The sequence below is a fragment of the Polyergus mexicanus genome, unplaced genomic scaffold (genome assembly GCF_030449975.1).
Source record: "Polyergus mexicanus isolate NDT 795.1 unplaced genomic scaffold, iyPolMexi1.0 SCAF_11, whole genome shotgun sequence".
Lineage (NCBI taxonomy): Eukaryota > Metazoa > Arthropoda > Insecta > Hymenoptera > Formicidae > Polyergus > Polyergus mexicanus.
The window spans coordinates 3,934,869-3,953,287 of record NW_027223331.1 but is presented as its reverse complement, the minus strand read 5'-3'; the positions used below and the strand labels follow the sequence as shown (position 1 = coordinate 3,953,287).

The window sequence follows — 18,419 nt, the reverse complement described above, 5'->3', positions numbered from 1 at the left end:
GACGCGCTAGCCGCACCCTCTCCTATCTAAACTGTATAGCGATCTAAGGACGACGCCCGGTTAAGACCAGAACCATCGCGTTTGTATTCCGTATATTCATAGACCTTCCTCTTCGTTCTCCTGCTTGACTATGAATTAATTTTGGTCTCGGTCGCGGCTGCACAGCTCTTACTGTCGCCGGCCATCTATTTCCGAAGTGTCTCGTAATTTTCTGAACAAGAACACGCGACAAAGATCCTTGAATATTCACAATCAATATATTCGTCCCCGAATTATGTTCAATTGTCATCGCGCTTATTATTCTATTTCCAATTTTCTTTCTTTTTTCTGTCTCGCTACAACACGATCGCATACGAGAAATTACATTCACTTAATTTAATTTGATTTTAATCGGGCGATTATAACGATATATACATATGTTAATATCAAATTGAAGCATTTCCGTTTTATACTTTTTCTTCTCTCCATATGCATTACTGTAAACATGCATATTATCTTTTTTCTTTTTTACATGAAAAATTTCATTATTTTCTTTCTTTATTTTAAGATTTTTAATTATTCGCTTTGCATAAATGGCGTGTTCTGCATGAATTAATCATTTATTATTTGGCGCCAATTAAGGTGTGATTGCGAGTTATTAGATTAGCACAAACAAATATGTTATGTTAGGCTAATTATTTCAGCAACGAATTTTTTCACGTCGCGTATGCGAAGATTATGAACATAAGCGTGAGAAGCAAAAAGATCTAAGGTGAGATCTCGAACTTGTTATCCATCGGTTTAATGATCCGCGGTTAAGAATTCAAAGGATATACGAGCCTCGCATCTCGAGAGGTGGATAACCGACAGTAGATCCGACTATGATGGAACTCATCGCAGAAACTATTTCTTGGCACATGCAAAGAAGAAGGCAGCAGAAGCGACCAGACACATAATAAAATTTATGGTCTCAATAGGTCCAGGAAGAGAAAATCCCCCAAAGCAATTTTTCTTAAAAATATTTCTCAATTTTTAAATGTTTAAAATAAATCGGAAATAAATGTGTGTATGTATCTGTATGTGTGTGTGTGTGTGTGTGTGTGTGTATACACGTGGCTATTATATAACATAAAAATTATCAAGTACACAAAAAAACAATTTAAGACACTTATTAAAATATTTTTTAGAATATTCCTTTTTTTTAAACAACGCAATATACATGTTATTACATACTGTTTATTTGTTGTTATGAAAATTAAGTAATTATTGTTTTACGCTTGAGGTAAAATTGCAATGAAAATTAATCAAAAATGTAGAAGGAAAGTTTTCGCGTGGTATAGAAACTTTGTTGATTCTCGAGACTTACGATAGGTCGGTCTCGGTATCATGTTCCACACAGCCTTGAAACCCTTGCCCTCAATGTTCTCATCGCTGTGGAATCGCAGCCAAAGGTATCGTGTCTTCGATGTGATCTCGGGAGGAAAATTCGTCCCGCAGAAGTTGCCGAGGAGATTAGAGTAACCGTACTGGCCGTCACGTACCTCGAGGAAATCGAAACGGCAACCCGGACTGTCTTCCAATTTGAACTCATCCCGAAAGTCAAGCTTCAACAGCATACCTTTGTCAGCTGAAACAAGAGAAGCCAAATGGGGTGAGCCGTTAGCGAATACACTTAAATATGTTAAGTAAATGAGGGACGGTGGGCGGAAGGAGGACGGGAAGAGAATTTGATAGCCGTGCTCGTGAAATTTCTGAAGGATAAAGCTTGATAGAGATGCCGAATAATTATATTAGAGAATTGAAACTTTACACGTTCGCCGAATCTTTTCTACACAAACACTCGTTAATTTTATGATTCGTACAATTTAAATCTTATTTGCATTTCTTATTAACATAGTATAAAAGTTGCTACTTTCTTGTATTATATCCTGAAACAAGAAAGTAAATTTTTTTCTTATTGTGAATAATCGATAACTAATAGTAATATTATAAAATGATAGATAAAAAAAACCTATTGGTACCAGAAAAGAGAAAAAGAATGTGTTTTTAATGAATTGACAAAATCAATGAGATATTGTATTTAAGATATTGTATTTAACACACGTAGAGATATCAAATGCATCGGATGAGCCAGCAGATTGATTTTATTGATCGATTTCAGATAACGATGTAATTGTGTGTGTGTTAATGTATATTTATTTCGGTCAACCAATAATTCCAATTAATGTATAGATTCGGCAACTATTTTGCACTCAATGAATCAATAATTATGCATACAATCCGATATTATAATTTGATATGTATAGGATTGGACGATATGCTCGGATATTATGCTCATTACGCGTAATGAAATTAGTATAAATAACGTTCAATTATAACGCGTGTTTCTTATTTCAAATATCAATTTTTCTAAAAAAATATATACCAATAATACGTGTATTTTTGCTTCTGTTCTCGCGAACCTCGGAACGCGAACGTCTTCTATAGTCGGACGAGTTACTCGACAAATATTCCAATGTCGTTAGCCCCAGAAATCAGACTGGCTCATGGCCAAATTGTTCGTCAGAAGCTACGACACGAAGCTGTATTGTTTTCTCGTTGGTTACCACGTTACAGCTACAGCAGCTTGATAGTAGCGCTTACAAAGCATTTTTCCGTGTAATATAATATCAGCGTCAAGAGAAACGCTTGAAACATAGTTTCTCTGAAACACTGTAGTGACGTGAAGGAGATGAACGGGAGAAAGGTAGCGAATAAATTCCTATCATGTTAAACAGGCACCAATCATTTCATTATGATAGTTTTCTTAATTGTGATTCTCTTTGCTTATTTTATACGCTCTCATCTTTTCATCATTTACGAACAGATAATAATCAAAAGTAATTTGTCTGTTATCGCGAATGCTCCAAGAAAACATGGTTCTCAAAGTTGCGAAGAGGCGAAACGTGTCGGCGACATTTCTAGTAAATTTCTACCTATGGAGCGCGATCTGTAATAAGGTTGTAGAGATGCAAACGCGACTTCACTTTCTCCACACGTACGAAACTTATCCGAGAATTATTCAGACAAGACCGATCGTTAGGATACGCTCTATCTTCCGGCTCCGGCTAGATATCTCCGGTCTCCGCGGATATCCGTGTATTTGTAGGTCCGATCGAATGTTTGTGTTCGTGTGCGCGGGTGAATGCGTGTGTGCGTGCGGGCACGTCAGTATATGGACCACCAGTCTACTTGACTATGCGCATTTAAACGTCACACTGGGTAACCACAGGATCATTCCATTATTTCCGTAACACTCTTACACATGTCATGTTATTGAAATCGCGATTGTCGGATGTCCGATTTCATTGAAGCAACGATAAAGAATTTCTTACTCTATATCGAACTTTAATATCTGTTAATATCTTTAATTATCGATATGTATTTATAATAAAATAATCTCGTAAATGTAATTACAATCAAATACTCCTTCGCAACTTGGATTTTGTCCGATCTCTTTGCGAGAAACATCGTGAAAGAAACATTGACTCTTAATCATATATAACGATTGTCGATATATTTATCCTTGGCCACAAATAGTTCTCAATGTGTTTTCAAAAATAATCCGTCTATTCTAGACGCCAAGATCGCGCCAAGAATGGCGTATACGATTACGGAAGCTTATTACCAAATCACATTGAGTAAAATTAGCAGTATTCAATAGCTCAAGAATGCCATCCATCGAAAATTTTCAAAAATAATTTCAATCGATATGTCATTTGAAAGCAATTTAATTCGCTTGAACGTCGCTTCTAAAAATTTAGTTGTTTTTGCCAAGCGAACACTTTCTATTTTATAAGCAAATTTCCATTGAAATTACACATGTTCAAGAAATTCTCAGAAAAGAGATTATAAATGCCAAACTCATCCCCGGAAGTCATTAGTCATAGGATAAATATAACTCATTACAATTTATGTCTAATTAATTGTTGAAAAATACTAACATTCTATAGATTCTTGGCTTTGAAAAAAAAAATAAATAAATAAATCATGTCTTTATATATTATATAATAGAAAAATAATGAAAAATGTAAAATATAAAAATTGTAAATAATTGTATTTTATAAAAAAAGCGTTATTATTATTTTCGCAAAGCTACTTAAAATAGCAGTTGTATATTTTTTCGAAAATTTCTTTATTTAAGCTCTTGAATGATTTTGAGGTCGTCAAAACAGGATTGAGATATTCGCTTGATAACTTCTCTTCTTCACTGTGCCATTCGGGAGCGCGTAATCGTCATATATCGAAGCCTTTCTATGAATGAAAATTTGGCTGGCTCCGCAGAAAAGCCCACGCGCCATACGTCAAGGACACACGTGCCGAACACATATATTAACTTCACTTTGTCGCTCAAAACTCGTCTTTGAAGAAAAAAAAAAAAGTTGCTACGTCAGGACTATAAAAATATAGCGTCGCTTACGTACACCACAAAAATTGTCGCATATCTTAGCAACTGGATGTTCTCACTCACGTGCATTCGAATGACGACTCGACAGATTTCTCTCGTGGACTTCCTTTGACAAAGACGCGCATTCTAAAACAGCAAGAACCGAGAGAGAAAAAGAGGAAAAACATGCAGCGAGCATTGGCACTCTCGGAACAGGAAATTATGATAAAGTTTCTTATAAAATCTTGTCTGTTTTTATATAGAAATGTTCGTAAGATGTTTTTTTTTTCCCCATAAAAAACGTAGAATAAAATTATGTTTTCGTGTAATATATATATATATAGCATATATTTGCCTTTTTATACAAAGTAAAATATACATCAATATTTAACAAAAAATGTAATATTGAATTTTATTTATTTAGTCGATATATTTCAACATTTTTCAATCAATAAGCGATATATTCCAACATTTTTCAGTAATATAAAATTTTCCAGAATGCTTTAAATTTTTTAGATTTTCTCTCTAGTGTAAATTAAATGGTGTCATTCGATGACTGAGCTTTCGCAATTTCGTTGTTATATCATCGAGAGTTGAGATATCGTTACGTTGACATAAGTCGTAACCTGAATTTTATTTTGCTTGATAATGTCCAGTCCGAGTTTATCGCAAGGTGTAGTCTCATATCATGAAATTATCACTAGCGTGGTCTTTCGTGAAAACGGAATAATTTCTGCCATTTAGATAATCCTCTGATACCGCCCCATGAAATTCTGACTGCACAATTTCATACACACATATTTCCACCTCTGGATTAGGCCACTTTCCCATGACTATCCTTGTATAATATATATCATAGATTTTCCAGTAATAAACGACGTCTCTCTCTCTCCGATAAAATCATTGAAAATTTTCTGTGGCGCCTTAATGGGCACCCTACGGTATGTCGAAGGACGTACCTCACATTGCGCCCCGCATTAATATCGAGAAAATTGGATTGCATCAATCTAGGAAAATATCGTAAGGCGACTGCGTTGGTTTCACGTACGTCGTTAAAGAGGCATGGAATTGCAGCGAACATAACTTTTTTCTGCAATTTGCGTAATTGGATGGTACGATCGATGGTATAATTTCACGTAAACTATATGAATATGCAGGATAAAAATAGATGAGATCTATTAAATGCTAAAAAAAGATAAATACGATATATATAAATATATATTTATATAAATACATATAAAATATAGGAGGAGAGAATAATTAAACGGAATTAAAATTTTAATACAATATATCAATAGTAACGTAGGATATTTTGGGATATTACAACATAATTTTTAAATCTAATTGGCTGTCATATAAAATAAATAAACAAATTTAAAAAAGTTTTACCAGAATTTAAAATAACTTTGCTAAGAAAATTTAACCGGAAAATCTTGTAGTGGCATATATCACCGTGGAAGCATAGCGCCTCTCTCTCTCTCTCTCTCTTTTTTCTTTCTTCCTCTCTTTGTAAGATGTACACAATAAAGCACAAATAAATAGCTTTACGTCTAAAATAAAATATTGTAGAAAGATAGAGAGCCGCTTGCTTTGAACGTCCCTTTTTTCCTGCCGATTATCGAGGTACGTGGTCCTCGTAGTAACGATCGACGCCTCCCTTTGGGAGGCTATCGAATTTTCCATAGAGTTCCGCCGAATAAGGGTGAGTCTCGCATGGCTGCCGGAAGTTGCACGAGCTTAACCATTCTGTTCTAGAAACTTCTGGAAAATGGTGCATCCTCGCACCACATTTCCTCGTCTGGACTGAATGTTTATTGCCAGAGTGCTGCTGTGTGAGGTAATGCACGCGGATTTTTCGCCAGGATTTAAAGGAGGTGAGCAACCCAAAAAGGCGAGAGAGAAAAGAAAGGCTCGGTGGTGATATATTCGGGTTTTATGAGACGGAAATAAAGTGCTGCAGGCTAGCCCGACGCGATTTTCGTCAATGCCATATTAAACCGCAGAAGATCATTCTGATTAAACAGTAACCGTACGTCCAATAAAAAAACATCTAAATATCGCTGAAAATATGATATATTTATATATTTTTAACTCACACATGATAGAGATTTAGACTATTATTCTATAATCAATAACTTGCACAAGAACTGTATTATTTAGCAATCTTATAATATATAAATATATTTTTCGTACATTATATAAAATTAGATTATAAAAAAAAATTGTTGAATTAACAATTTCCTTAACTTTGCATACACTATTCTAACATAAAAATTTTTTATGCATTAAATATTAAATTGAACATAATATACGTAAAGGAAACAAGAAAATAAGAAAAATATTAAAGAAAGTTAAATATGGAAAGGTCAAAAAATTGGATTGCTTGGATGTGCTCATATAAAATCATTTTCTTCGAGAAAAATCTCTTAAGAGCACGTTAGTTAATTAAATAGAAGAAAAGAAATAATATTTAAAATATTTATAAACTTGTAACTTTTTCATTTTTCTCGCGTAAAATAACTTTGCGGACGTTTCGATTATTATATGACCTCCTTTATATCTTTCCAATAAAATAAATTATATCGCGTGTTTTATGCGTGATTTTCCATTGCTATACATTGTATTTTCCGCTCTAGATACATTGATAAATACATGCAAAAGAGAAATATTCAATCCTACATACAACTGGCAGACAGCTATAATAAATTGCCGATGATCATGATTTATTTTAGCGTCCCGATAATTAATATTCGCAAAGGAACAACAGATCGAGTACATCGCATTGGAAAGCTCGTTGTTTTGAATCGTCTTCAACTACACGCACAATAATTGATATAAAATAAATATAATTATAAAAATATACAGCAAGTGACGTAAAAAAAAATATACTATACTAACAAATTCTCGTATTTTAATATGCAAATTCAATAAACTTTTTATTTATATCTATATAATTTTAAGAATTATTTATTATTAAAACTAAAATATGTTTTCTCTAATTTGATATGTTGAAAAAAAATAAAACATTTTTTTAAATATTAAGCAAGTATATGTTTTTGTTAATAGAACAACATTGACAGCTATATATGATATGTTATTACATTAATACACCATATGTTTCAATAAAACGATTATAACATAGAAACATGCTTTTCGTCCGCTCTTCCACAGCCTATATAATACATCTCAAATCGATTTCGTGGCTATCATCCAATAATCCAGAAGTATCCAATAATCATGAAGTGGCCGAACTTCCGATAGCAATGGATATCGCAAATTTCTTTCATACCTTCCCGGAAAGAGGCATGCAATAACCGCCAAATAAAATGATACCCACTTTATCTCTCACGAAATATAGTACAATATATTTACCCTATAAATATAGTATATTTGCGCCAAAAACAACAACATTAGCGAATCGTTATGGACGCGATAATTCTCAAATTATATTTACAATCGCTGTACAAATGTTCACGGTCGCGTCGTCAATATTTCCCGAACACACCTTATTCCGATGCCATGGCTTACCACCTCGCCAACGAATCGAATCAGATCGTGGTTAAACACATGGGCTGACGCGCGGTTGAACACCATCCGTTCACCACGAGCACGTACACAACTGTTCGCCAACACACGTTCGCGCTCTCTCCTACACCGGGATGATATCCGTTCTCGCAGTGATTCATAGAGGTTGAAGCACGAGGCGACGCGTCACGTTGGTTGGTCAGCAAGTACAATGGCCAATGGCCATGGTAGTGGCCGGAGGGATGTATGAGAAACGAAGGGATGATCGGTTTCCCCAGGAAGAAACTAACTAGCCTGCAGCCAGGGCAAACCCCGTTCCCTCTGTTTGCCGACAGATATTCGTCGATAGATACGAGTTAAGATAAACGCGTCTATCAGTAAGATGGTTTCGCAGTTTAGGACAAACTTTAGTTTAATTGCTTTTTCCGTCGAGAATTATTCTAGATAGTTTCTCTTGTGCTACTCGCTGACGGAAGATCGAAAGTTTACTTAAGCTGTAGTATGTACTCTTTTATAACAATTTCATCAGTTGATTATATTTCACGCAGATTTGTTTTATCCGTAATAACTTGAAGTATACGTTTTTAATGTAAACGTTTTTATAAAATGAGAGAATATAAATATATGTATGCACACATATCTCTTATAAAACCTACTGGTTTATTAGAATGATCAGAGCGGCTTAACCGTAAAACAGTTATTCGCACGTAAAATCCCTTATGTGTGCTCAGAGACTTTCCATTTAACCGTAGATTAAATTTAACCACCGTGAATTCTAGGAACTTCGTTTAAAGTTGAACCCCGCTTAATACTGAGCTTTACCTATCTTGATCGTTATCTACATTTAAATCTGCGATTTTAAATACAATATTTTGCAAAGTCGTATTAGAGAATGTGGCTTGGGAAAGATATTGGATAGCTTTGATAATAGACGTTAATAATAATGAATTAAACAATCAAGAATTATTTAAGACTTGTAGTGACTATGATTTAATAATGACTGCATATTCACTTCATCTATCTCGCTTTTGTATATACCATATCCATTTGATATATTTAGAATTCTCTTTGAATATTTATGATAAAATAATATATTATAAAAAAATAAATAATTTTTTCAGAATATCAACTAATTATATATTAATTATCATAATAAGAAATTTTATCGTTTTCAATATAACATGATTTTTTTTAATTCTTCTCTAATATGAAAAACTTCAAAATATTGCAGACGAATTAATCATAAGCATTTTCTAATAAGACCAGGCCAATTTCGACGGCGTTAATTGGCGGACAGGGACAGGTGGAACGTTCTGCGGACGATCGTTAATGTCGCCCCGCGTTCAAGGACAAGCGTGGATCGTGTGCTACCGCAATTAATGGCCTCCGGTGCAGCACGATGGCACTTTCGGTCTTAGGAGTATTTCGCTGTTCAACGAAACAGCGGGGATGGCAGCAGGCAACCCTCGCCTGGACTTGATTTACGTGCGATCGCATTAAACGGTTCTTTGATGGCCCCTTACCTTCTGAGTGGTTGATAACTTGATTTGCTGCCCCACTTTGGAACTCAGCCACGATTCTTGTCCCATGCCCATACCCTTATCGCTCCCCCCTCGCCCCCTTCCCCACCCCTCTTCCCTCATCTGCGACGTCATGGTAGTGCTTTCCCTGCTAGGAACACGGAGTGATAATTTTTTTTTTTTTCTTTTTACTTCTCTTCTCGTGGCTGCCATTCTTCCTGTCTTCCCCTCCCTCCCCCCTCCCCCTCCCCCTCCCCCCTTCCACTTTTTCTCACGCAATTCACGAATACTCGAATAATTACATCAGTAACAGTAAAAAATAAAAAGAGTACACTAAATACTAAATTTAACTACCGCTTTGCGCACATTCTTTTGAGACGTTTTCTTTCGATAGTTCTGAAAGCTGATTGCGTATAAAAGATATAAAGTATTGTAGGTAAAAAGGGACACCATGTTTTTTGAGAAAATTATATGCTTATAAGTGTCTTATATATAAAAAACTGTGTAAATTATTTCTCACGTAATCATAAACAATAATTATGTTTAAAATTAACACGGCTACATGTAGTAACAATGTAGAAAACGCCAAATTTCTAAATATTTAAATTATATACATCTCCCTACTATAAGTTTTTGAAAATATCAAACATTAAAGTTCATAAAAAAGTAACGTCTATATAAGTTGGGTTTTTTTGCGAGACAGCTAATGAGAAACGACGCAAGCTTCTATTCGTCGACGAGAAGAGCGGGGAACTTCTTGTCATATTTCTTCGTCGAAAAAGTAGAAAAAGTGACAGCCGGATGAAAAAAACCATGCTGTCGTCGGCACGGTTTAAATTGGAGTTGCGAACAGCGACGATGAATTGGAGGTTACATGTAACAAGACTGGTGGAAAAGTAGAATAAGAAGAACACGCGTAGAGAACCGGCAGCCGCGAAGAAAGGCACCCGGATGTATAACTGCGGACCAACAGGTCAACTTGCCGTCACGATCGAACTTTCCGATCGATCTTAACGAAGTGTCGTCCGTAACTTTGGTCGTTTACCGCGAACTTACCATGAACTTCGACTGCAGTCCGCAAAATGTATGATCTGGGACCACGACGCGGTCTTCGTGAATCTCGGAAGACCGAGAGACAGTAAAGAATTGCCCCAATCAAGCGAAGTTTATTTATGTCAGTCTCACAATCAGACATCGTCATTCGATCTACGATATAAGCGGAACGGAGCGGAAATGATAAACTATTCTACTTACAGTTTTTAGAAACGACACTGCCAGCTGTACAAAATACTATGATATAAATAAAGATAAAATAAGTTTTAATATAAATTTTGTTATATATTTTTGTATTCGTTTATATACAATATTACTTTTTATCCCAAGAAAATAAAAATAAGAATTTTTATTCTCTCTTTCTTTCAAGAAAGAATTATCATTGATGTTTCTAAATAATTCTCACTATATATGCACGATGGTAGCCAGAGTTTCAATTTTTAAAAGCAGAGCTGCAGCACTCACGGAAAAATGCTCAACCTAAATTTACATTAGTTTCTAATTCCTCTTAAGTGGAAATTGTATGCTCGTCGCAAATAATTCGTTAAAAACAATAAAACAGCTTTATCCTTGACGTGACTTAGAGTCCATTATCGCCGATTGAAATTCGCGACCAGGGTGCAGCCGGAACGGACAGGCCTTGAAAGGGGAGTAAGATGTCGATTAATTGAAAAGGGGAGCGGCGCGCGAACGCGGTTGCTGGTTGTCTATCTCGTTACGATGTGATAACAAGGATGACCGAGCGCATTTATTTAACGAACTCCGATCTCTTTCTCGGAAAAAGTGCACCTGATTCTTCGTTAGCGCACGTTACGGACCGAAAGTCTTTTGAAAGATTGTGCTCTAGGCGCCTTCTATCCCGGAACCACACTCTTATCCAATCTTCAACCGACCGTGATCTCATTAACGTGCCCAGTTATCTCAACACGCTTTAAAAAGTTCCTCGCGTGCACTTTATAATGATATGCTCTTGTGTTATCGCGTTAAACGAATGTGCGAAACAATTCCTAATTCAAGCAATTAGAAACTTTCCGTCAAAATTTCGCAAGCAGTTTACAAGTATTTACGAAGCATTTGCAGTATTTTTTTTAGTAACGATATAATTTGGCTATTTCGAGCGCGTAAAGTTTCCCTATTAATCGCTTCTATAATATCAAATGTTATCATATAGCTAAAAAAGAATAATCTTCGACAAAAATTTTATAAAAATTCCCAAATTTGTATCTTTTCAGAAATGTGCTAAAAGTTACATTAAATATTTTTTTACACAAGTATAATTATAACGATATAAAGTTGCAACCATATATATATATATATATGATTGATAATATATTTTATAAGGGCTGAAGACAAGTACTTTTGAGTATCGTGGACAATATATTGGCTTGCGCTTGTCCTAAATTATATAATAGAATCCCGTATACAAGTTCGTAATTAGGAAATGCTTCCTAGAGCGAGTAGATACTTTGCTACTGTACACGCCAGAACTAATGGAAGATCAATATTTACTCGTGCCATGTCATAAGATATTACATGAAAAGGACATCTCGCGAAAAGTACGATATAGGAAAACGTAAGATCGCCGAAACATGTGATATTTCATAGGAAACGAATGTCGAGCAATATCTGGTACGAATTTTGACATGTTTACATAGAATCGATACTCGTCTCTTCTGAATTTTTGGAAACGTCGAATCAAAATATTATATATATTATACGTGGGCTTTTCTCAAAATGTCGTTACAAATACAATTTGATATCACGATTTTTCTCAAAATATGTAACAAAATAAATATATATATATATATAATTTCCAATATAAAGATAATAAACAAGTACACATATTACATTGTTAGAGTTGGCAATCAAAGAAAAAAATTATTTGAAGATATTTTATATTCGAATGTATTTTTACTGAATTTTTTTTTTTTATGAATGAAGAGATTGAAACTTATAAATTTCTTACACGTGGAAAGTTATCACAAACGAGTTGCGTGACCAATCGGATCAATGAATTTGACGTTTATTTCTCGAAGTATTTGCTGTATACTGCAATATTAAATCTCTTTCTATCTCTCTTTGTATTTAAAAAGTTACGGTTTCAGTGAAAACTTTCGACAATAATCCCATCTCTGCGAATTCGAAACAATGTTATCTGTAGATTCTGGTCACGCGCTTAATTCTTAGACAACAACAGACAATTAAATTACGAATATAAGCAATTGAAAAGTTCCCGATATAACAATCATGTATCTATTTGTTTTTTTGTAATCATTATATTATCTAGTGTAAGTTGGCTGATGCAAAGTGAGACTTTCATTAAATCCAACTATTAAAATTTTGAAAAAGATATTTATTAAATAAATAAGTTACTATTTATAAAATAAGTAATAAGATTAAAATTTAAATAAAAATTGAGATTTTATGAGAAAATATGTGTATCATAATGAATTTAAAAATCGAATGCAATTATTTTTATATTTTCTGAAATAAAATATCGTAATCCAATACATATACATACATCTTTTCAATACAAAAATTATACTTATTTTCTACATGACGTAATATATATATTTTAAAATATAAATATCTTTATTATTATTTTTTTATTATTATATGATTTGCGTTAATCAATACTAATAAAATTATCTCTGATACTTATTGATCGATATTTTTGTTTGCACTTATGTTGGCTAGTCTGCCTATCGTCAAGTATTTTAATTGAGAATTTTTAAAGTAAATTACTTTAAGCAAATTTGGATTGCAAACTTATAAGCATTCTAACTCTCTCTCTCTCTCTCTCTCTCTCTCTCTCTCTCTCTCTCTCTCTCTCTCTCATTCTATCTGGCATGAATAATCTTCCATCTTGCAAACTCTCGATGTGGCCGATGCAACCGGTATTAATCATCAGAGAGTGTCAGTGAAGTGAGATTCAATGGCAAATGATTTAACTGGAAATGCCTGGAGGCTGACTACCACTCCAGCTAGTTAGAGGGTAGGTTTACCGAGAGCTAGAGGAATACTACAACGTACTTGAGCCTCGAGAAGATAATCGGAGACGCTAGGAATTCCGTTAAGATGTTAACTGACAGTTCATAAGTTTCTTGATAGCTCCGGTATTTGGTCTGATTCGAGAAACCGCAACTATATTTTAATAAAATTCAAGTGTTATTTCTCTCGATCGTTAAATCATTCCTTTAAAGTACTTATGTTATATTTATTCGAAAATAATCTAGTTTTTAAAATATATAAAATTTACAAAATTGATAAAGATTAAAAATGTCTGAGTCTAATTGATTATGTTAATTCGAGTCATTTAAAGTTATATTTTGTCATAAAGGATCTTTAATATTTCGTATAATCTTTCTATCAAATCAAGTAAATATTGAAACTGCATTAATAAAAAAGTCGACTTATCGTAACTCATTTCAGGCTTTTGATGAACATTTGGTGAAGACATTTTCTTTCTGGCACTCAAACAACCACCGATTGAAAAGTCAATCATTTGTACGCGGCATAGAATATTTTACGATATTTACTCTATATATAGTGCGTACCGTGTTCCGTGGAATTAATGGTAGAAAATATTGTTTCGTCGAATAAAATATTTAAAAGGTAAAAAGCACTTGCTGTATGTGATAGTAATATATATGAATATACGTTTGTGCGGCCAGCTAGATAGATTATTTTATCGATGTATATTCGAGAAGCTCACTGGTATATGTAAAGTTTTTAATATCATTATATAAAAGCCATTGCGCCAGGATGCTACGATTCTGTTTTCCATTCACAGTTTGATTTCCTGCGATAACTTCATATTTTTAAACGCACCAGTATACGTCATTTTTAGCGTCGTTATTAAAATAAATGTATGGAGGTAAATATACAGTCAATGCTTTTTTAAATTCGTCCCAATTCCAATTTTTTTATTTTAAATCTACCGTATAAGTATAAGTAAGTTTCTCAAAATCGTTCTAAAAATTGAAAAATATTTTCATTTTTTCGTTGTTGATTTTAATCCGGCATTTCAACTGGAATATAATCGATATCTATGTTCTACAAACACCGACACTGATATTGTTATTTTAAGAAGTAAATACACGTGAAACTCGGAGTAGTCTGGATATCGTGTTGAAATTTGAACGTAAAATTGACCACGACGTCGCGATCTCGATATAAATGTCGAAAATACCGGAAACAATTCGTGCATATATAACAATTAATAAAACTGACAGAGATGAAAAAATGTATCTTTCATAGAAAAAAAAATATATATATGAAATGTGACGTACAAGCTGCGCCGAAGCTACGTGTAAATTGATCTGTTTCCCATTCTCGGCTTTTCGTTCACCGCAGAAATATTATTACGGCGATGTGTCTTTCAATCTTGTCGTTGCTTTCGTTTACAGTGCAGACGTTCAATTTACATATCTGCTCGATATCATCGTCAACACAGCGACAATCGGAGCAATTGCGACGCTCGATAATATCTACAATACGTCAAATAGGGCGCGTCGGACCATCGTATCGCTTCGATCGATCACGCCAAATTTTGGGACAATGGTAAGTTTGCGTAATGGAAATTACAATCCGTTCCGTCCTCGCGATTTGCTTTATCCTTCTCAGATAAATTTTCGCGTTCAGCTATCTCTCTTAGCGTATCGTTAAAACGCAGCAAAAAAACCTTCACGACAAATTATTTTGCGATACCGCAAAATCGCGAAAATATTAACATTCCTTTCGCTTGCTCTAGTCGGACTCAAAATTTGAAATGCCGTTCGAGAGTTCGCGCCATGATAAGAGGATCGTGTGACGTTACATGAGCGAGCGCGCTTCGCGAACGAGCATCGTTTGCGAAAGTCATTGACATAACGAATCCTTTGTGGTTTTGGAATTCATTTTACAACATCACACAAGAAAAAGAGCAAGCTGTCACAACAGTCGTGCAACTGCCGTGTTGCTCTTGCGCGTGATAAAGAATGCAACGAGAGACTGCAAATTTGAAAAGCAGCATCAGTCGAGACTTAGAATTATGCGGAAATTTTAATGTATATGAATACGATGAATATATTCAGGCTAGTATGAATAAATTTCTCTTAAAAAATTGAAACAAAGTTTCATTATTCATTAATTAATCTTAAATAAATTTAATTTTGATTTTATTCCTTTATAACACACGTTCATTAAAAATTGAATAGTAGAAAAATTCAATAAATTGTTGAAAAGAGGTAAAATAATTTTAAAAAGATTTTAAGATATATTCCTTTTTTAGCGATTTTAGAGTTTATTTTATGTGACTTACATCCGAATTTTGGTCACATTTACCGTGATTGTCGGATGTCTGATCAAATCAGAATCCTGGCACATCCAGCAATCGTTACTGAAGATATCTCCTTTTGATTTTAGGATCAAGAAGTCAGTCAATACTAGTAATGGCTGGGCTCCATTGTTCCTGGAACCTTAGCTGGATGCTAACAAAGTAATAGTAGTGCACGTGTGCTGTACGTGTTCGTCCTAGCAATGCCATGTAACAAATGACGAATGATAGTAATTGAGTAGTTTTCTCTTTCACAATGCATAAAATTCAACTTTATAATATATAACTAATAAAAACACGGCATAAAAAAAAGAATTGCAATATAACTACATATATAGTGTAGAAAATTTGCATCATTTATTAATATTTATTTATTTGATTGAAAAAATAGAATAATTAATTTAAACTTTTCAGCAAATTATTATTTGTACATTTAAAGAAATTAACCAAACATATCTTTTGTAAAATTCTATTATTTAAATAAAAATATTATTATAATATGCGCTTAAATTACTTAAAGTAAGAAAAAAAATTTTAAATACATGTATTGCATTATTGTTGGAGAATTCTGCAGAGAGATAGAGCGATTTAATGAATCATGAAACGGGGAAATCTTTCAACATGCGGTATATGGTGGCAACGAAGATCCTTCTCAAGATTCCGCAGAAGTTCCTTAGTAATAGTCTACCAAGTGACAACTGCGAATTGCCAGACAATGCACAGACCTCGCATATTTTGAAAATTCCAAAGACAAGACCCGAGATGCTGGATTGATATTTTGGTGGATTAAAATTTGTCAAATTGTTAAATTGAGAAAAGAAATTTTGGTTTGAGAAAACGATTATTATTATAGTACTATATTATTATTATTATATACCTTTTTTAAAATTATTATTACTACATACTATGTATTACACTATACGCTATATTATTAAAAAAAAAAAAAAAAAAAAAAAAAAAAAAAAAAAAAAATTCTGCCAAAAAAACATTTAGAGTTGCTTAAGCAAACTAAAGAATTTAATTATCAACAATCTGATGAATTTGTATTACGTGTTACGTAATTCAACGCACGAAATGTTACTGATTCATAAATAAATTCATGTTTTATTTATCCAGATGCAGTATTTGCAAGTAAAATAATCATTCATAATTTTTAATTCACAGAAATTACTGAATTAATAATTATTTAAAAATATCAATATTTATTTCTGCTGCAGTATTGCAATTAATGTAATACTATAAAATGCAAATTTCAGAAACAATGTGAAATGCGTTGTGAACAGTTCATAGCTAAAAGGATTTTGCAGATTAAACTAACTTCTATACTAAATTCTATATTAACAGCATATGTCAATATTTCTTGTTGCAGTCAATATATTAAAGTTAATGTTTAACTATCAATAATTAGAATCGTCGATACTAAATGTCAGAGAATACAGTGGCAATGATTGTCGCTAGTTTGAAACTTTCTTACTCTCTCCATCGACATTGAGATAATTACATGACATAATTCACATAGGATATCTAATGCGTTATAATCTCTCCTCCAAGCGCAATCATAGTCGTTATGCAATGACAAACGAGTCCCTTTGAGCCAATTGTAGTTCTTGCTTGTTACCAAGTTTAGAGCGACGAAAAGCTGATTTTAATCATCTCGATAGACATATGAATGTGCCGTAAAGTATATATGTATGTGTATGTGTGACATATAAAAATTATTATATTAAGTATGTTCGACTGAAACGCGTAGGTCGTTAAGGTCGTAGTTCCATAAAAAGATCTTAGTCTATATGTTTCACAGTTGAACGTACCGTATATATTATTTAAATTATATTATGTTATTTATAAGTCTTATTATGTCATAATTAAATATAATCTCAAAACTTCAATTCTATTTTAATGTTAGCGAAAAAAGCGTAATTAAATTTACGGATATTGCTTTTAGCACATTCTTGAGCAACATTTATAATTTATAATTCTTCATATTGTAAAATTAAATTTAAAATGAGCAATTTAACCGAAAATTATGTGAAAACGGATTTATCATACACGAAGAGAACACAGTAGCTGATACATATGCATCAGTTTATTGAATCGTCATCGATATTTTTAAAGTTTAATATATTGCCGTTCCATTATATATTTCTTCTCGCCCGAATATCATTTTCTCCAGTTTTATAACTTTGTACGGCGAAGTTTATAATGTGCGCGTACTACTTCGGGCATCTGCAAGATTTAGTTGAGAACCCGTAATCCGCGGTAACTATTTTTGTATACGCGAAGACTACTCGGTAAACCCTGTCGACCCTGACTCAAATACAAACAAGAGCCAGCTGCTGCCCATTGCCCAATTCGGCGCATTTCGAGATCCCGGATTAAAAGATAGATCGATAAATTTGTATGCATTAATAAAATTTATTCGTGAATCCTATGAACAATTAATTATTATACACCGATTATCTTAATATCAATCTAGCAATATATAATACTATACAAATAATATTTTTTAACATTTTATTTCTGTAAATAAATAGATCAACATTCTGTAAATAAATAGATATAATTGCTATAATTGGCAACAGATATAAAATAGCTTCTG

At 33.4% G+C, this 18,419-nt stretch overlaps 1 protein-coding gene across 3 annotated transcripts in view; it reads right to left on the bottom strand.

Moving 5' to 3' along the window:
• The window catches only part of Neto (Neuropilin and tolloid-like), a 104,779-nt gene that overhangs the window by 20,471 nt on the left and 65,889 nt on the right, over positions 1-18,419 (bottom strand). For all 3 annotated transcript variants that reach the window (XM_070304270.1, XM_070304272.1, XM_070304271.1), the window contains one exon: positions 1,346-1,606. In XM_070304270.1, the coding sequence (XP_070160371.1) occupies positions 1,346-1,606 (261 nt within the window). The remainder of the gene's footprint in view (positions 1-1,345; positions 1,607-18,419) is intronic.